General features: G+C 32.3%; 2 protein-coding genes across 5 annotated transcripts; both read left to right on the forward strand.

Annotated features, from left to right (window-relative positions):
• Positions 1-2,518: 2,518 nt before the first annotated feature.
• On the forward strand, positions 2,519-5,537 carry LOC11443134 (sucrose transport protein SUC8). The gene is made up of 5 exons (XM_003610364.4): positions 2,519-3,345; positions 3,419-3,877; positions 4,505-4,568; positions 4,685-4,728; positions 5,126-5,537. The coding sequence occupies exons 1-5, from the start codon at positions 2,560-2,562 to the stop codon at positions 5,306-5,308; spliced, it is 1,536 nt and encodes a 511-aa protein (XP_003610412.1). The 5' UTR covers positions 2,519-2,559; the 3' UTR covers positions 5,309-5,537.
• Positions 5,538-10,012: 4,475 nt separating this feature from the next.
• Positions 10,013-16,129, forward strand: LOC11442697 (tobamovirus multiplication protein 1). 4 transcript variants are annotated; one of them, XM_003610365.4, is made up of 11 exons: positions 10,013-10,369; positions 10,440-10,530; positions 10,621-10,673; positions 10,783-10,875; positions 11,221-11,292; positions 13,281-13,353; positions 13,503-13,548; positions 13,697-13,760; positions 14,462-14,515; positions 15,497-15,574; positions 15,673-16,129. In XM_003610365.4, exons 1-11 carry the CDS (start codon positions 10,250-10,252, stop codon positions 15,763-15,765), a joined length of 837 nt encoding a protein of 278 aa, XP_003610413.1. In that variant the 5' UTR covers positions 10,013-10,249; the 3' UTR covers positions 15,766-16,129. The 4 variants fall into 4 exon arrangements, with proteins under 4 accessions (XP_003610413.1, XP_039689935.1, XP_013458608.1 ...); XM_039834001.1 differs by having other exon boundaries at positions 10,013-10,351; XM_013603154.3 differs by having other exon boundaries at positions 10,013-10,184.
• Positions 16,130-17,733: the final 1,604 nt, after the last annotated feature.

A 17,733-nucleotide genomic window follows, 5' to 3' on the forward strand; every position in this document is an offset into this window, starting at 1 on the left:
ACATATAACTTCTCCAAGGGAATAAAATATAAAAAGGACTATACTTAATTTTGAATGACATTATTCTTAAAATGGGACTATGATCTTAAAAATATTCTTTAATCCTAAGGGACATAAATTATTGAGGGATTATGCTCTTAATATCATTCTTAATTTCGAATAGGGAGAGAGAAGAAAATGATTAAAGTTTTAGATTATTTTTCGGTGTGTATAATGAACTACGTGAGATCTCTATTTATAGAGAAAATTCACAACTAATATATGTGAAACTTTAGAAACAAGCAATTCACATATTAGTTTGGGAATAATCAATTAACATATTAGATCTAGTTTAAAAAAACATCTCAAATTGAGTACCAAAATATTTCATATATTGAGTATAAAATTATACTATATTATGTACGAAAATATATTAGATTGCATACAAAATTATATTTCAGATCAAGCACCAAAATATATTATATTGCATACAAAAATATATTTCATATCAAGTACCAAAATATATTAGATTGTATATCAAAATATTTAGATTGTGCACCTGAATAATTCAGATTACGTTCTAAAATATTTCATATCGCATTCCAAAATATTTTAACAAAACGCGGGGACAAAGAAAACACTTTCTAATATAGTGATTAAATTAATTATTTAATTCAACGAAAACACATTAAAATAACTATTTAATTTAACATTTTCATAATTTAACATTTCCAAATAAAATATATAAATTCTTTTAAAAAAAATTTATATATATATATATTTCCGCTAGAGCTTACTCCGTTTCCATAATTATGCACATGTTAGAGGTCCACCCTCCACTATATAAACACTTCTAATATATGTGATTTATTTAATGAGACTTTCACTTTTTTCAATTCACACAACACTAATTCTACCAAATATAAAAATTTGTGTTTAGTCTTTAACTCAATTTTTACGCATGTTCCAACATAGATATTAAAATAGCAATTGAGCCTCCACTTTTTTTTTTTTTTTTTTTGAGCAATTGAGCCTCCACTTTCTAGCTTATGTTTTTGAAACAAGATATAAATGCCTCTATAACCAGTCATGAGTCTGCTCATTGACCTATCTTTTCATAATTAAATTATATTGTAGAACAAGGTATAGGTTGTGTACGTATATTGTCAAAGTTTCAATCAGAACAAACTTTTGTGTCATCCAGATATGTCTTATGAGATATAAAAACATTTCAGGGCCTCCACCTAATAGCTTAATCTTTTAGGATATGTGGTCTTTATCAGAATCAGAAGAGATGTTAGCATAGCTTAGCTTTTAGCTTCCCTTGCAAGTATAAAGTATTCATTTCCATTTGCATTACCTTTCAGTTTGTTCTTTCATTTTGCTTAGTTATCATTGCGTTGGCTAGGATAGTCAAGTCTTCTTGTATATGAAGCTTGACATTGTATTTTTCCAATTCATTCACATTATCGCCGGTTTGAGATTGAAAATTTTGTTACAATGCATTCTGAGAATGCTCTGGTCAGGTGATATCAGTGCGGGTTCATCACACTTTGCTTCCGCTTTGTGAAATTGCATAGATTCACACCAATTTTCTTTCGTTATTTCTCGATAATCGCATTCGTGATGATAAACAATAAACGGTTCAAATTCAAACAATTAAAATCAAGATCAGAGTAGTATACTATGTTCATCCTTCTTAAAGCCTTACCACAATGTGTGCGGCACCACATTAATCGAAGTAGGGGGTTTGAACTCGGCCAGGACATTAGATAGACTAATCACACGGCAGGCCAAAACACAACGGACCACCATAAATACTATTGGTTACATGTGACCACATTAATACTATTAGAATAAAATATTTCAACTAATTATGAATCTTAGAGCCTTAAAGTCACACGACTCAATATGAATTCATAAAAGCTACTTCCTATGATTTAAAATATAAGGAAATATTGAATCAACAAAAATTGATGTATTCCATTTAAAATTTGAATAAGATAAATCAATTTTTGTTCGTCCATCTTTCTTGTATATTTAGGACCGGAGGAATACCCTACTAAAGAAAAAAAAAATGGGTGAGATGCAGATACAATATTTTTTGTATATTTAGTAAAATATTCATTCAAAAAATATACATGGTAAAATACGGTAGTAAAATATATTCATCAGTTTGAATAAGGGAGAGACAATTTTGTGAAGGAAATAATTTCAATTGGTAATTTAAATTTTAAAAGATCGTAAATATATAAAGTAATAATTAACTGATAAGAATGAAAAGTAATTAATAACAGATACGATATTTTTTTGAAAGAGATATGATATCAAAATGCTTCAAAATAAAGATACGATAAAAAGAAAAACGTAAAATTAAAAGGTGTTAAAATACAAAAATATTATATAATGTCTGGATCAAAATACGTGTAACACAGTCATACATACCTAATTAGCATTAGAAATCACTCTTGAAAACGAAATTGGATAAACATTGAGATCCATATAAGATACATACATCCCAGCCATAATTCCCGCGTTATAAATTCACCAAAAACTCACTCTTGCACATAAACTTCTCCAATGGAGCACACTGATCTTTCCACCAATAATGGATGTAACAGAATTTCATCCCTTCAAGTTGAGGAGGAGGAGGCTGCAGATCAGAAGCCATGCCCTCTCCGTAAGATGATTGTTGTGGCATCCATTGCCGCCGGCATACAATTTGGGTGGGCCCTACAGCTCTCCCTTCTCACACCATACATTCAGCTTCTAGGTGTACCTCACAAGTGGGCTGCCAACATCTGGCTATGTGGTCCCATATCAGGCATGATCGTCCAGCCAATCGTTGGATACTACAGTGACCGAAGTCATTCTCGTTTTGGTCGCCGCCGCCCTTTCATCTTCTCTGGTTCACTAGCCGTCGCCATAGCTGTCTTCTTCATCGGCTACGCTGCAGATCTTGGCTACTCCATGGGTGATGACCTGTCGAAGAAAACACGTCCCCGTGCTGTTGTCATATTTATCTTAGGTTTTTGGGTACTAGATGTCGCCAACAATATGCTTCAAGGACCCTGTCGTGCCTTCCTTGGTGACCTTGCTGCCGGTGATCACCGTAGAATGAGAATGGGCAATGCCATGTTCTCTTTCTTCATGGCCGTGGGAAATATCCTTGGTTATGCCGCCGGCTCTTTCAGCAAACTCTATCACATGTTTCCTTTCACCCAAACTAAAGCTTGCGATGTCTTTTGCGCTAATCTCAAAACATGTTTCTTCTTATCAATATTCCTTCTCGCTCTCGTTTCTTCCTTTGCTCTATATTACGTTGAAGACATTCCGCTCCAATCAAAACCACAATCACAATCAAAGGTAATTAACTTGCGTCCCCTCCATTTTTTTTTATTTTTTATTTTTTACAATTGTCAATGTTTGTAATTTATAGGATGACGTCGGCTGCTTCGGGGAGTTGTTAAGTGCTTTTAGTGGATTAAAGAAACCAATGTGGATGCTAATGATAGTAACCGCTATAAATTGGGTAGCATGGTTCCCATTTTTCTTGTTCGATACTGATTGGATGGGTCGTGAAGTGTATGGTGGCAATGTTGGAGATAATACCTATGCCGCTGGTGTGCGCGCGGGAGCGTTGGGACTAATGATTAATGCATTTGTGCTTGCTATAATGTCGTTGGGGGTTGAACCGTTGGGGCGTTTCATTGGCGGAGCTAAGAGGCTATGGGGGATTGTGAATATTATTCTGGCTATTGCACTTGCTATGACGGTTGTTATCACCAAGGCAGCGGAACATGAACGCCGTGTCAGCCCCGGTGGAACAACACTGCCTTCTGGCCATGTTAAGGCTGCTGCATTCAGTTTCTTCGGCGTCCTTGGAATTCCCCTTGCGGTAATTTTTATTTTTTATTTTACTATTTGATTCTATATTTTTTTTTTTAGGGAGATTCTATATTATTTTGTTTGTTATTTCCTAAAGTATTTTCATATTAATATTTCGGAAAAGGATTCGATTTTTACAATATTTGGAATATTTTTATTAACATGGTTTATTGAGATTTTTTTTTTTAATTCTGGCATAAGATATTATCTTACTGTACTTGGTATATGTACATTGTTATTCTTAGAAACGAATTAATGTAAAAGTTAATAAACGCACTAAAATAAAAATTAATGTAAAAATAATTTACATCTCATATCACATTCAACTCAAGTATTTAATTGAGTTTAATTGTTATAACAAAAGGTATTCAATTGAGTTTAATAGGCGTATATATACTTTTAAATGTAAATCAGTTTTATATGGATTTTTTTATACAAACATCTAATTTTATCCGATCACCATTATGTCATTTAATGATAAAGCAAATCTGTAAATTTCAACTTTGTTTTTTTATTAGCTACTTTTTTTATCTAGTTTTTGAGACATTGCAACAACAACAAAAAAATAAAAAATAGCTACATACGTATACTAATCACTGCAAATCATAAACTAACATTTTTTTAATAACCTATGCAGATTAATTTCAGTGTTCCGTTTGCTTTAGCATCTATTTACTCCACCTCATCTGGGGCCGGGCAAGGTAAAACAACTCAGATATTCCACACATTTTTAAAAGTACTAGACTTAACTTTTTTCTTTTTGAAAAAAAAAAATATAACTTTTTTTTTCTTTCTAATTATGCTTCAAAAATTTCAGGTTTATCTTTGGGAGTCCTCAATATTGCAATCGTCGTTCCACAGGTTAATCTTAATATATTCTCATAGATGTAGATATATTTTGGTCATAAATATATCACTCTTTCTTTTGTTTATAAATCTTTTGTCCTGTTTACAAACTTACACATGTTCTACCTTTTCATTTTAATCCTTCTTTTATTCTCGTCCTTTAACATTTTTTTTTTTATGTTCCCTTAAATAAATTGTTCATGCATGGTAGAATTGGTCTATGTAATATGTGCATCATATTTAAATGACTAAAATTAATTGATCCACAAATTGCATTCATCAATTTAGACATAAATATTACTTAAAAAGTGATTACATGTACATATGCTGAAAATCATTTTATATTAAAATAAATTTAAGAATAATGTGTGCTAATTTTATTTATTTATTTGGTATATGTACACACATTCAGATGATAGTATCGTCATTAAGTGGACCGTGGGATGCTTTGTTTGGTGGTGGCAACTTGCCGGCGTTTGTGGTCGATGCTGTGGCCGCAGTCATCAGCGCTGTATTGGCGGTAATTATTCTTCCTACTCCAAAGTCTGTTGATACTGCCAAGCCATCGATTGCCACCTCTGGTGGCCATCATTGATGATCAGAGTTTAAATGTTTATTTTTTAATTTTTTGTGGAAAATCATTGAACATTTTGATTTTAGTTTGTTTTGTATTGGGCATATTACGTCCCACTAAATCTCATTTTGTGGCATGCACTAGCAACCATCTTATTTTAATTGTAATGGTTGGTGTGGTCGTACAAAGCCTTTTGTTTAGACAGATTATTACGAGGATGAAGTACAAGAGTTTGGTATTTTTCTTAAAAGTTTTGGTGCATCCAAGATATTCTTTTCTTTCAATTTTATCATGCTACGTATCAATTTCTGCACAAGTCTTTTTGTTAATTCTTTTTTGAACGACAAAAATAAATTTATAAATAAAACAAGAGAAAACAAAAGAAACAAAACGAGTGCATAGAAAACCCAACTACCTTGAGAAAAAAGATCCGCCAAAGAACAACAAAAAAAGTTAGCGAAACACCTAAACCAAACAATATCACAACACCTAAAAGAGTTAGCGAAACACCTAAACCAAACAATATCACAACACCTAAAAGAACCAAGAGGGCAATAAGTAACAAAAGAAGATCATCAGAAAACAAAAGAGACAAAAATGATGAACACGTGATGTGACGTGACAATCAAGGAAACTACTTCAAAGTCAAACAGTGAGAGGATGTCGATAACCATTTATACTAGTGTTTCTATCCACCACTTTCTCCACAAACAGAATTTTTTTCGGAGAAAATAACATCATTCCACGACTTCCAAAATCCTCGACCACCACTACTAATAGGAAAATGTTACATAGACACCTTTTAATTGCATACACACCATGTATTAGGAAGAGAGAAGAGAAGAAGAAAGAGAAAGTGTACTTGTGTGGGGGTCCATATGGCCACATGTCAGATTTTTGTATGGGTGTCAAGAGGTGTATTGCCACCTAAGGGTGTTTATGTATCATAACTCCTAATAATAATATCGAAGAAGCGAAAAAATAACCCAAACAAGTTTTGACCGAATTGCCAACTCCCATCAAGGTAGGCTTAAGACAAATTCTTAAAATGGGACATTTTTAATGTCTTTTTTTTTTAATCTTTTGATAATGTAAAATTCAACCGAGTTGATTTTAGCGGAAGATGATGAATTACACCGTAACAAATCAATATTCTTATCAAAAGTAAAATTGATGTTTCATTCTCTAATTATCACAATAAAGTAAAGATTGACAATTACATAGTACGTAGATGAATTTGGGTTTTTTTTTAACTATATAGTTTCATTCTTGTAACATTGATGTTTCATTCTCTAATCAATAAAATATATAGTTTCGTTAATTTTTTTTTTTTTTGTCAAAAACTAATCTAAGGTTCAAATCTCGACTTGTGCATGTTACATGTGACCTCCCATCAATCGAACTATGTTCACAAGAACATTTCGTAAATTCAATCTAATGTTAACTCTATGTGATCTAAGAAAACGTATGTAATGATAAACTAAAATCGTGTACACATGAATTGGGTTTTGATGGTTAAAATGTTAAATTAGTTCATGTGAAGTCATTCAAGTTCACGTTAAAGATGAATATAATTTATGTTTAAGCTAAATGTTATGATCCAAATGGAAAGAAAGCCATGTCATCAAAGTGAGGTCACTAAAATTGTTAGAGAGATAGGACATGTGTCACTTGATCCAACGACTAAGGGAATAATGCTAATAAAAAATATTCTTTTATGGTGTGTTTGGATTGAGGGTTTAGGAGAGGAAGAGAGGAGATGGTTCATTTTTATTTTGTAAATTACGAACAATGTAAAATGTTTTTTCAAAATAAGTTAAGTGTTTTTGAAGTATTTTATGATCATTTATCATGTTGTTAATTAAATTTTCTAAAAATTATTTTATAATGTTCGTAATTTAAAAAAGAAAAGTAAGTCCTCCCATCCTAAACCCTCCATCCAAACACACCCTTAGTCTTCTATAAAAGGGAGCAATCATTGGCAATGAAGGGCATGAAGAATATGGATGAAGACTCTCCTCTCTCCCTTTGGCACTCTCTTATAGAGTAATCTCTTGTATCTTTCCCTTTCTTCTAGTACTAAGATCACCAATTCTAATTGATTTCTCGTGTATCAATTTTACATTTGAAAGAATAATTGTTGGAACGCATGAAATGTTATGGTGTGAATTAAAAAAAATTATCATGTCAACTTTCTCAATTAGTGCTCATTTATGAGGTGAGATAAAGCCATTGATTTTCTAACGGTCATTTAATCCTAGCCATTGGATTTGTAACTTATCTTTGGCTCTTCACCTATAAATTGAGCTCCTCTCCCTCACTTCTACTCACACTAAAAGTTCTCTTGAGTTGTCAAAGAGTTTTTCTCTCTTCTCCCTCCTTTAGCTTGTGTTGACGAGCTATTCTTTTCCTCTCCCTCTTTTTCTGTCCCTTCGAATTTAAAGAGTGTTCTTAAGGCCATAGTCCCTTCGGTTTATAACGTCTCTTCAGAATTAAGAATGGTCTTAAGAACATAGTCCCTTCGGGAAAATTCGTCCCTTCAGAAATAAGAGTATTCTTAAGATCATAGTCCCTTTCGAGATAAAGTGTCCCTTCGGAAAATAAGAATGATCTTAAGAATATAGTTCATCCTTTTTATATTTTATGCCCTTGGAGGAGTTAGAGGTTAGAGTGGTGGAGACATCATATAAGACTAGTCCTAGTACCATATAAGAGTGGTCTTAGTACCATAATAGAGTGGTATCAATACCATATTGGAGTGGTCTTAGAACCATATTGGAAGGTGTATTTCTAGAACAGATCCTATAGTACAATAAGACTCTGATACAGTTGTAGCTGAGCTGTTTTATCCTGAGGACGTCATGGTTGATAGTCTGCTTGTACAATTTTGAGCAGTGCTACAAAACGTGAGCGACCTAATCCGCGACTCAGCCTGATAATCTCTTCGATGACAGGAAAAATATTTTTAACTAATTTTGACTATTGTTCCAACAATAATCAATTGCCGTTATTTATTTGTTCCATTTCATCACACTGTCGACCATTACACTAAATTAAATTTACCTCTCCCACCCCTCTATCATAAAAGAAATACATTAAATTTACATACACCTAGCTGAATTGAGTTTATTTACCACCTAAATTATATACGTATAAGTTTACATATGTGTTGAAAATAATTTTTAAAAAGTAGAAAATGGTAAGATGGCATGTCAGCTATACATACAATGGTTTGTTAATGGAAGAACTTTTGCTTCTATCTTAATATTTCATCTAATTTGGTCGCCTTCAATAGATGTTTGTGTGTGAGGTGATGATTTAGAGTTAGAGATGAAAAAACATTTTTTTTAAATCTTTTATGCTCAAGGACATTTTTCGTATTACGATAAAATGTTAAGTAAAGAATCTAAAATTTGAATTACGATCTTTGCATCAATTGAATTGTGTTCACATGACATAACAAATTAATTTTATAATTAATTTTATGTAATAAATTTATTTGAGCTGGTGTGATAATGTTTTAAGACCTTAAAGTGTATTTTTCTGATTTTGGTTTCTTAAAAAATGAATTGAGTAAATAGTCAATTACCCTCTTGAAATTGTAAGTTTCGTCAATTATCCCCTGAAATTAACAAAACTTCAATTACCCTCTGAAATTGCACAACGTTGATCAATTTACCCCCTCCGTCAAATTTTTATGTTAGTTAACATGACGTTTTGCAAATACCCCCCCTGAAGTTTTGTACTTATGTGCAAAATGCCACCTGAACTTGGAAATTTATATATTTTTTTCGTATCCTTAAAAGTGACTGCATTATCACTGAATTGTGGAGCATATTAGCTAAATTTTGACGGTATACAACAATATATGTTCCTTTAAACGATCAAACATTAACTATGTATTAGAGTTTAACGATATGAAAGTCAACATAGTAAAGGACAACCATACTTGTCAGATAGAAAACTAATACATGTCATACATAATGAAGCACATAAATAATACATGATTGGCATAACCAAGAATTACCAAGATGTCAAAGTATATGGCTTTGCTATTGCTAATTTTAACCACACCAAAAATTTCCACTTCCTTTATAATGAAATTTCAACACAATTCTCTCACTTTCAAGAAAAAATATATAAACTTGTTACTTCTCTCACTTTATAAAGGATCTTGAAGGAATCATGGTCTTCTTCCCCCGTTAGGATTCAAAGGAAAGGTAATAATATTATATTATGTATATTTCATTATGTTTTTTTTAATAGCCACCATCCTTTTGATCTCTAATGGGGTTAAAGACAACTTGAAAAAGAAAAAACAACATCTGATGTTGGAACAAAGAAATACTTTTATGTTTGTTTTGTAAATATTCTTGAGTTTTGAACATTATTGTAGGGTTTACCAAATATTGCTAATTTGTTCTACAATATTGTCAATATATGGTTGTATATCGTCAAAACTTAGCTAATATCTTCTACAATTTAGTAATAATGCAATCACTTTTAAGGATAAGAAAACAAAATATAAATTTTCAAGTTTAGGGGGCATTTTGCACATAAGTGCAAAACTTCAGGGGAGTATTTGCAAAACGTTATGTTGACTAACATAAATATTTGACGTAGGAAGTAAATTGATTAACGTTGTGCAATTTCAGGGGGTAATTAAAGTTTTGTTAATTTCAGAGGTGACGAAACTTACAATTAATTGACTATTTACTCAAAATAAATTATTTCATGTAACAAACGGTCGCCAAATATAGTACTACATACAAAAGGAGAATCCTTTGTGTTTTCTGATTGGGTCATTGAATTGAAGTGGAAGAAGATTAGTTGAGACTTGAGACAAAGAGCGCGGGCGAAATCCGGGGGTCGTGTCTCAGTCTATGTGAACTGTCTGGTAAAGTCTACAACCTTCCCCTCTCTCTCTCTCTCTCTCTCGCAAATGTCAAATCAATCTCAAGAATGAGGAACTTGGTGCAACTAAGCAGCATGGAGGAGGATATTGCTGCAACTACTTCTTGGCAATCCTCTATTTTCTACTTCATCTCTTCCGCTTATGCCGTCGTCTCTTTTGTTGCTCTCGTAACTAACTAACTACTTTACTTTCACTCTTTTCTTTTTCCATTTTCTAACTCTGTCTCATGCCCTGCAGTTTCAATTGGTTAGAATTCAACTTAGAGTACCTGAATATGGATGGACTACGCAGAAAATCTTTCATCTCATGAATTTCATTCTCAACGGAGGTATACTATACAAATTACAATCCTCCTTATTTATATTATATGCTTGTTTCACCATTCTCATTTTCATATTTTAATATTGCTTGCTTTCAGTGCGTGCTCTGGTTTTCGGATTGCACACCCTACTTTTTCTTTTTCATCCTAAGGTTAATTCATTCATTTTGCATGCTATGCAACCCACCCTCATATTAATTTAATTTGACTATTATCATGTTGTGGTGACATTGCTATGTTTTGCTTTGTTTCTTCAATTAGGTCTTCGTTTTAGTGCTATTAGATCTTCCAGGACTACTCTTTTTCTCAACATATACTCTTCTAGTCCTTTTTTGGGCTGAAATTTATCATCAGGCAAGTCAAACTTCTAAAAACTATTTATGACATACATGTTCATAAGCTGGTTTCAGCTTATTTTCATAAGCTCTCTAAGATAGCTCATGAAAACAACTTAAACAAAAACAATTTAACTTGCTTTTATCTTCTGTCAAAGAAATAGCTTATGCATAAGCGCTTATCATGATAATCACTTATGCTATAAGTTTCAAATTAAGCACTTATGCTTTAAACCTATAAGTCACAAATTGAGATGTTTATCCAAACACCATTAACTGTATGGATTTTTTCTTTTTTTGGGCTTTGATTCTTTTGACTTCTTTTATCAGAAAATTATTTAATTTTATTCGAATGACTGAGCAGGCAAGGAGTTTACCAACTGATATGCTCAAGATAATTTATATTTCAATAAATGCTGCCTTGTATATTATCCAGGTATCTAACTCATTTTCTTCTGCCACACAATTACACTGTAGTTTTGGTTCTGATTTTGAAAGAATTAGTTTTTGCTTAAAGTGAGTTGAAAGTAAAGTGGTTTATGTTTGGATAACTTCAGATGCATACATCTCCATAAAAGTGACCTGAACAAAAAATTGAATATAAAAATCATGTTTGTAGTCAAAAATTACAAACCTCAACTTAAAGTTAGAATCAATTCTAGAAGCAAATGTAAATTCTAGTTGACATCACCCTAACATGTTAAAATCAATTCTATACCTCTAGAATCAATTTTTTTCTCCTCCAAAAGTGGAACCAAACATACACCAGCTGCTATTTTGGCGTGTTTTTTTTTTAATGGACTATGTTGTGAATTTGGTCAATTCCAAACTTCACATCAATGAAATTTAGATTCATGGAGCAAGTATCAATGACAACCAACAATCAAATTAACTACAAGCAATAACAACAATCTAGATCTAATTTAGAAACCAAGTGCATAGCAAAACCACAATCCAACCAAGGAATAAACAAGATAAAGAGAGTAAAGAAAAGATAACAACACCAAGAGATACAAAGAGATACAAATGGTTTACAAGAAATTAGCTTCAACAAGCTCACAAAGAACAACCTTAATTTCTACCTATTTTCCAATCTCACCAATGAACAAGACAGTCAATGATTTTCACTCACCCAAGGTGTTTACAATTGTTTCCGAACTCTAGAATCTAACCCCCAAAGGAGAATCAACCCTTAGCCTTTGATTTCACTAAGGATCTTCTCTTTTGGTTTCACAAGACTCACACAAGTTGCTCACAAATGACTCTCCACTCATGTGTTTCCCAACCCCATGAATCTTCCCCAAAAGGCACCAACCCTTTCCCCAAGAGCCCCCTCTTTTGGTTCTCCAAGATTTACATCTTGAAAGCTTTTAACCTCACCCAAAGACCCTCAACCTTTAGTATCTAAAACCCTAAAAGTTCCCTCCTTTGGTTTCATTGAGATTCACCAAGCTTACCCAACAAATGGGTCAAAGAATGCTTTATAGAGTTCAGATTCGGGCAAAATCGTGACACGGTTGATGCGTACGACCAACCTTTATCCTGAAAGCGTGCCAAGCATGCCCAAAATCGTGCCACGTTTTCCCAAATCGTGTCATGATTTGGCTTCAGAAGAAACATGCTCATGGCCCTGCTAAATTTTGTCACGGTTCACAAATCGTGTCACGATTTGGAACTTTCACACAAGTTCATTTTTGAATCACTTCTCAACAAACTATTTTGGCATGTTGTACTTCCTAGTTTTATTTTTCATCCCAATGTGTTCCTACAGTACATAATGATGTCTCTCTAACTGCAATATGGTTCCACTTGCACCATAACTGTTCATCCCGAAATCTCTCTGAACTTTGAAATATTGTATTGTATTTTCCTACACATTCCTTTTTTTTTCATGCACAATTGCTCTTAATTTGGTTTTTGATATCCCATGATATTTGCCAGATGGCTTCATGTGGCAGCTTTTCATTTTACAACCTATCATATCATCAACATCTGGGTGTCTGTCTCCACTCATCAACCACTTTTTCTGGAATGGATAAGTAGTCGTGACTAGTATGTACATGAAAATAAGGCAGTTTTAACTTTCAAGTCAAGATCTTCTGGTCTCTAGAAGTATCATGGCTTGTGAATTTCTCAGAAACTTGTGTATGTTGATTTGAATTTCTCTAGAAGTATCATATCTAGTCACGACTACTGAATGTTCAACCATGACGTATTTGATTTGAAAATTATTGGTTTTAAAAGCAGGCAATTCAATTTCCCTTTTACACTGTAATTTCAATTTACTTATACTCAATTTCTTCAAGATGCATATCAATCTAGGCATAGACCTTTCATTGATTCAAAGCAAAAAGGAACACTTGCTTTGATAGTTGATATCAATGATCATAAATTCATAATACTAAAGTGTGGTTTTGGGTTTAGATTTGTATTTGGATATACCTCTGGACAGACGACAACAGCGTTGTGGAGTTCTTTGGAAAGATATTTATCGGAGGTTAGCTTTATAATCAAACACTGTTTAACGTTTTACATTTCATACACCTGAGAGCTTACTGCTTAGGTGCGAAGTTTTCCACCTTAAAATTATACATTGTTGTGTATGCATAGATTTTTTAAAAATGAAATTTTCTTTTCCTTCTTCAGGTGTGTCATTTGTGGCTGCACTAGGCTTTTTACTATATGGAGGAAGGTGAGGCTTCTGCATCTTGTCTCACTTGCAATGGTCTATGAAATATTGAAATATCTCTGCAGTGTCTGTCTCATATATTCTCTACTAATTCATGGTTGACATGGACCGTCTCTCTTATTAACACCTATTACATATTAAATGTTTCTAGATTATTTTGCATGCTGAGGCATTTCCCAATTGAATCTAAAGGGAGAAGGAAGAAACTTCATGAGGTATAAGCACTTTCTTCTCAGTGTGCCTATTTGATATTATGCTACCGTGCAATCATGTTCCGCTGCAATACTGAGAAGCTCATTTGAGTCTCACTTTATTACCCCCAACCCCCTTCTTCTGTAATACGTACTTTTCTTATTAAATTTTTGTTCCCCATGATATTTTAGCACTTTTCCGTACGTTTCCAATTTGGCATGTATGAATGTTTCAATCGAAAATGATTGTTCACTTTTCATATGTCTTCATTTCTATTATTTTACTAAATGGATCTTCCAAAAACACACACAAAATAAGTTTTGGCAAATGGCGTGGAAGAGTATTTTTCTGGATTAATCATTGCTCTTAAAGTAGGAAAGGATTGAATTTTTCGCATTTGCAATAAGTCCAAAATGGCATCATGTGAATTCAATATGAATGATAACTACACCCTCCGGTCACTAATATAATAAAGACCGCATACATCATTAATTGAATGTATCTAAAAATTAGATTTTTGCTTATATTAGTGACCGGAGGGTGTACTATTTAAATGTTCTGTAAATGGTTAGATGTCAACTGTCTGTTTTGGCCATGATTGAGAAGACCATTATCTAAATTATCCTTTTTGTTTTTTATCTTCTGTTCTGTTCCAAACATATAACAAAATGAACTGCTATCTCAATATTACTTGTATTCATGTAACACGGGATGTGTATTACAGGTCGGATCTATTACAGCTATCTGTTTCACCTGTTTTCTAATACGATGTGTTATGGTAACTTCTTTGCCTTTGTTATTTTCTTTTTTTTTTGAGAGATTGCCTTTGTTATTATAACTATCTTTTTAATATTTCATCAAACATTTTCTTAAGCTTGTATGTGTAAACTGTAAATATGTCACCGAGTATAACTATAATTCTTGTCTGCTTGTCACAGACATATCATACCCTGTTGTTATTATGTTATGCCATTAACATGGTGGTCTTCTCCCCTCTGGTTGCAGCAATATTGATTTCATATATTCTTAGTAGTTGTAAAAAATTTGCTATCTGGTTAATGAAAAATTAGTTTTTTCTTTTGACACTAATAATTGACTTGTACAAATAGAGCCAGTTTGGATAAACTTTTTTTAAACAATAATTTCTGATAGAACATAAAATTAGCTTCTTTATCCCAATTTTTCAGAAACTCTCCCATTTAACCTTGCTATAATTACTTGTAAGCCTACAAGGAATTTGTCACAAGTAAAAAATAACAACAACAACAACCAATCCTTTTTCCACTAAGTGGGGTACGTATAAGTAAAAAAAAACGATATCTTATTTTAATTGAGAAGCTCCGATAAGTTAGAAACTAATCCAATTTAAGTCATTATAGAAGACTGTAAATGCATCAATATATTTGTTCCCTATGAATCTAAAGGTGACAATTTAGATGTGAAAATCATATAATATGGGTTTGAAATGCAGCACTGTCAAATGTGGTTATAAGCAATTAGTTTGAAAAGTAGCTAGAGGGAGCACAATAGAAGAACTTAGGTGGTCAGCATGGTAAGAGTGATCAAATGTAAAATAAGTACTACTTTGTATAAATGATTTTTAGGGAAATGGGTAGGCAGAGGCTTTAAGCCTTTGTCACGACACATGAACTAAAGTTTTACCGTTAAAACAGAATAACAGTTTGTACGGTATTATTACTATTATTATTATTCAAACGAAATATTTTCTTTCTTAATCATACTTTTGATGTACGTGCAGGGTTTTTTGTCGGCATTTGATTCAGACACATCTCTTGATGTTTTGGATCATCCTATTTTAGACTTGGTTTACTACATGGTAAATTGCGAGTATTCCTTTTTGTTGATAGTCACTATAATTTTGAGTTTCTCACTTTCTTGGAATCTGGCATTGACTTTTCAAGTTTCAAAATACAGCTGGTTGAGGTCCTGCCTTCAGCTTTAGTGCTCTACATCCTGCGCAAATTGCCTCCGAGGAGGATATCAGCACAATATCACGCTATTCACTAGCTGCGTGTTCTTAATTTGCTGATTGGTAATGGTTTTTTATGGTTCTTGGTTCAATACTTTGAAGTTCAATTAGAGAAACAGATAAAGAAAAAGCATCTCATCTCAATATGGACTCACGGCATCCATTTCAAATACAAATTTTACTCAGGGAAAATACAAATTTTCCATTAACCCTTATCTCAGGGAAAATACAAATTTGTTTATACAGGCTGAATGTTAGTTTGAGGTACAGACTTGCAGTGATGCATCCATTTCATTCGGTTTGCCATTATTATTATTATTATTATTATTTAAGCTCTTTTTAATTACTATAGACATATACATTATCAGTTAATATTTCACATAGATGTTGGCATCTCACAAAGATATAACTTACAAATCGTAATTAATAGTATTAGACACAAACATAAAATATATATGATTTGAAGGCATTCTTGCTCTATATGGTTGGATGTATAATATTCACCGACAATGACAAAAAGCAAATTGATGTGATATTTCTTGAGGCGTTGCGGGATCTTGACACTCTTCATTAGGGGTAGCATTTAGGTGACATAGAGTTGAGTGACATTGGTCAATCACAATGTCACAATGCTTGTGAAAGAGAGAGAGACACAAGCATTGTGACATTGTGATTGACCAATGTCACTCAACTCTATGTCACCCAAGTGATATCCCTTCATTAGTGGTCATTGGGTGATGACATTGAGTTATATTTACCATCATCTATCTGAGGCTAGTCGTTACACGATTACTTCGATGAGCAGATACATGACCATACTACATCTAATAATTCAATTGATTTTATCTGTGTTTATCATCAAACTGTTAGATGGCTTAATTTTTATGAGTCATACATAAATAGAGGTGGAAATATAGGATGAGTTAGGATTTGAAAGGTCTAAGTCTTAATTGTCAAAAAATTTAAGGCATAATTTTGACCTACGACATGTCATATGCTTACTTTTTAGGCTCGAATATGGGTTTCTAAAAGCCTGTCATAGTCTGTTGACCTGTTTAAAAATCTATTTCTTATGATACTAATAGACTGATGAAATTAAAATCTATTTCTTATGATACTAATATATCGATGAATTTTTAGAGAACTTGATTATATATTATATCATGTTTTAATTATAATTTATAATAGAGACATTTAAGTATGCAAAAAGCTAATGTGTACGAATTAACTTAAATTACTAAAAAGTTTAACAAATTTAAGATTGTATACAAAGTATAAAGTGAAATTTGCATATATTTAGAAACGGATGAAGTATATTATAATAATAAATAGGAGAATGTTAAACAGTGTCTTAGGATATTGGTTAAGCAACTAAAACAAGTAACTTTTTATAAAAAGTTGTGTAATTATAACTTAATCAAAAGTCAAAACTTATATTTTCAAGACAAATTTTTCATTTATAGTTTCCTTAACCAATGCCCTCATATTTACTTAAGTAGATCTCCGTACTAGACTAAAAGACTTTTTTAATGGCTTGTGACTTGATTTTTTTTTTAAGTTAAATAGACTTCTATTAAAAAAATTAGGCTTTTTTTATTTAGAAAAAAGCGTTTGACCTGACTTATCGTAGGTTAGACTGTAGGTCAGTCTAACCTATTTTAACTTTTTGCATATAAGAAAGGAGCAATGTTATGTGCCGCGGAAAAAATGTGGTGCGAATTAGCATGTGCAAAAATTTAAGGAAATTGTAACCTAAGCACGTTACTTGCATTAGTCTTAATATAAACATATTTCTTCGGTTTTAAAATACATGTCACAGTTAACCACAACACACATGTCAATACACAACTTTGATAATTAATATCTATAAAAAAATTGATATTTTGAAAATATTTATCGAGACAAATCAAACAACATCTTACATACTAACATTTGTATTTATATATTAATTAAAAAATATGATGAAAGTAATATATTGTAAAACTTAAAAATATTTTTTTTTTTTT

This window comes from Medicago truncatula, chromosome 4, assembly GCF_003473485.1.
Source record: "Medicago truncatula cultivar Jemalong A17 chromosome 4, MtrunA17r5.0-ANR, whole genome shotgun sequence".
NCBI lineage: Eukaryota > Viridiplantae > Streptophyta > Magnoliopsida > Fabales > Fabaceae > Medicago > Medicago truncatula.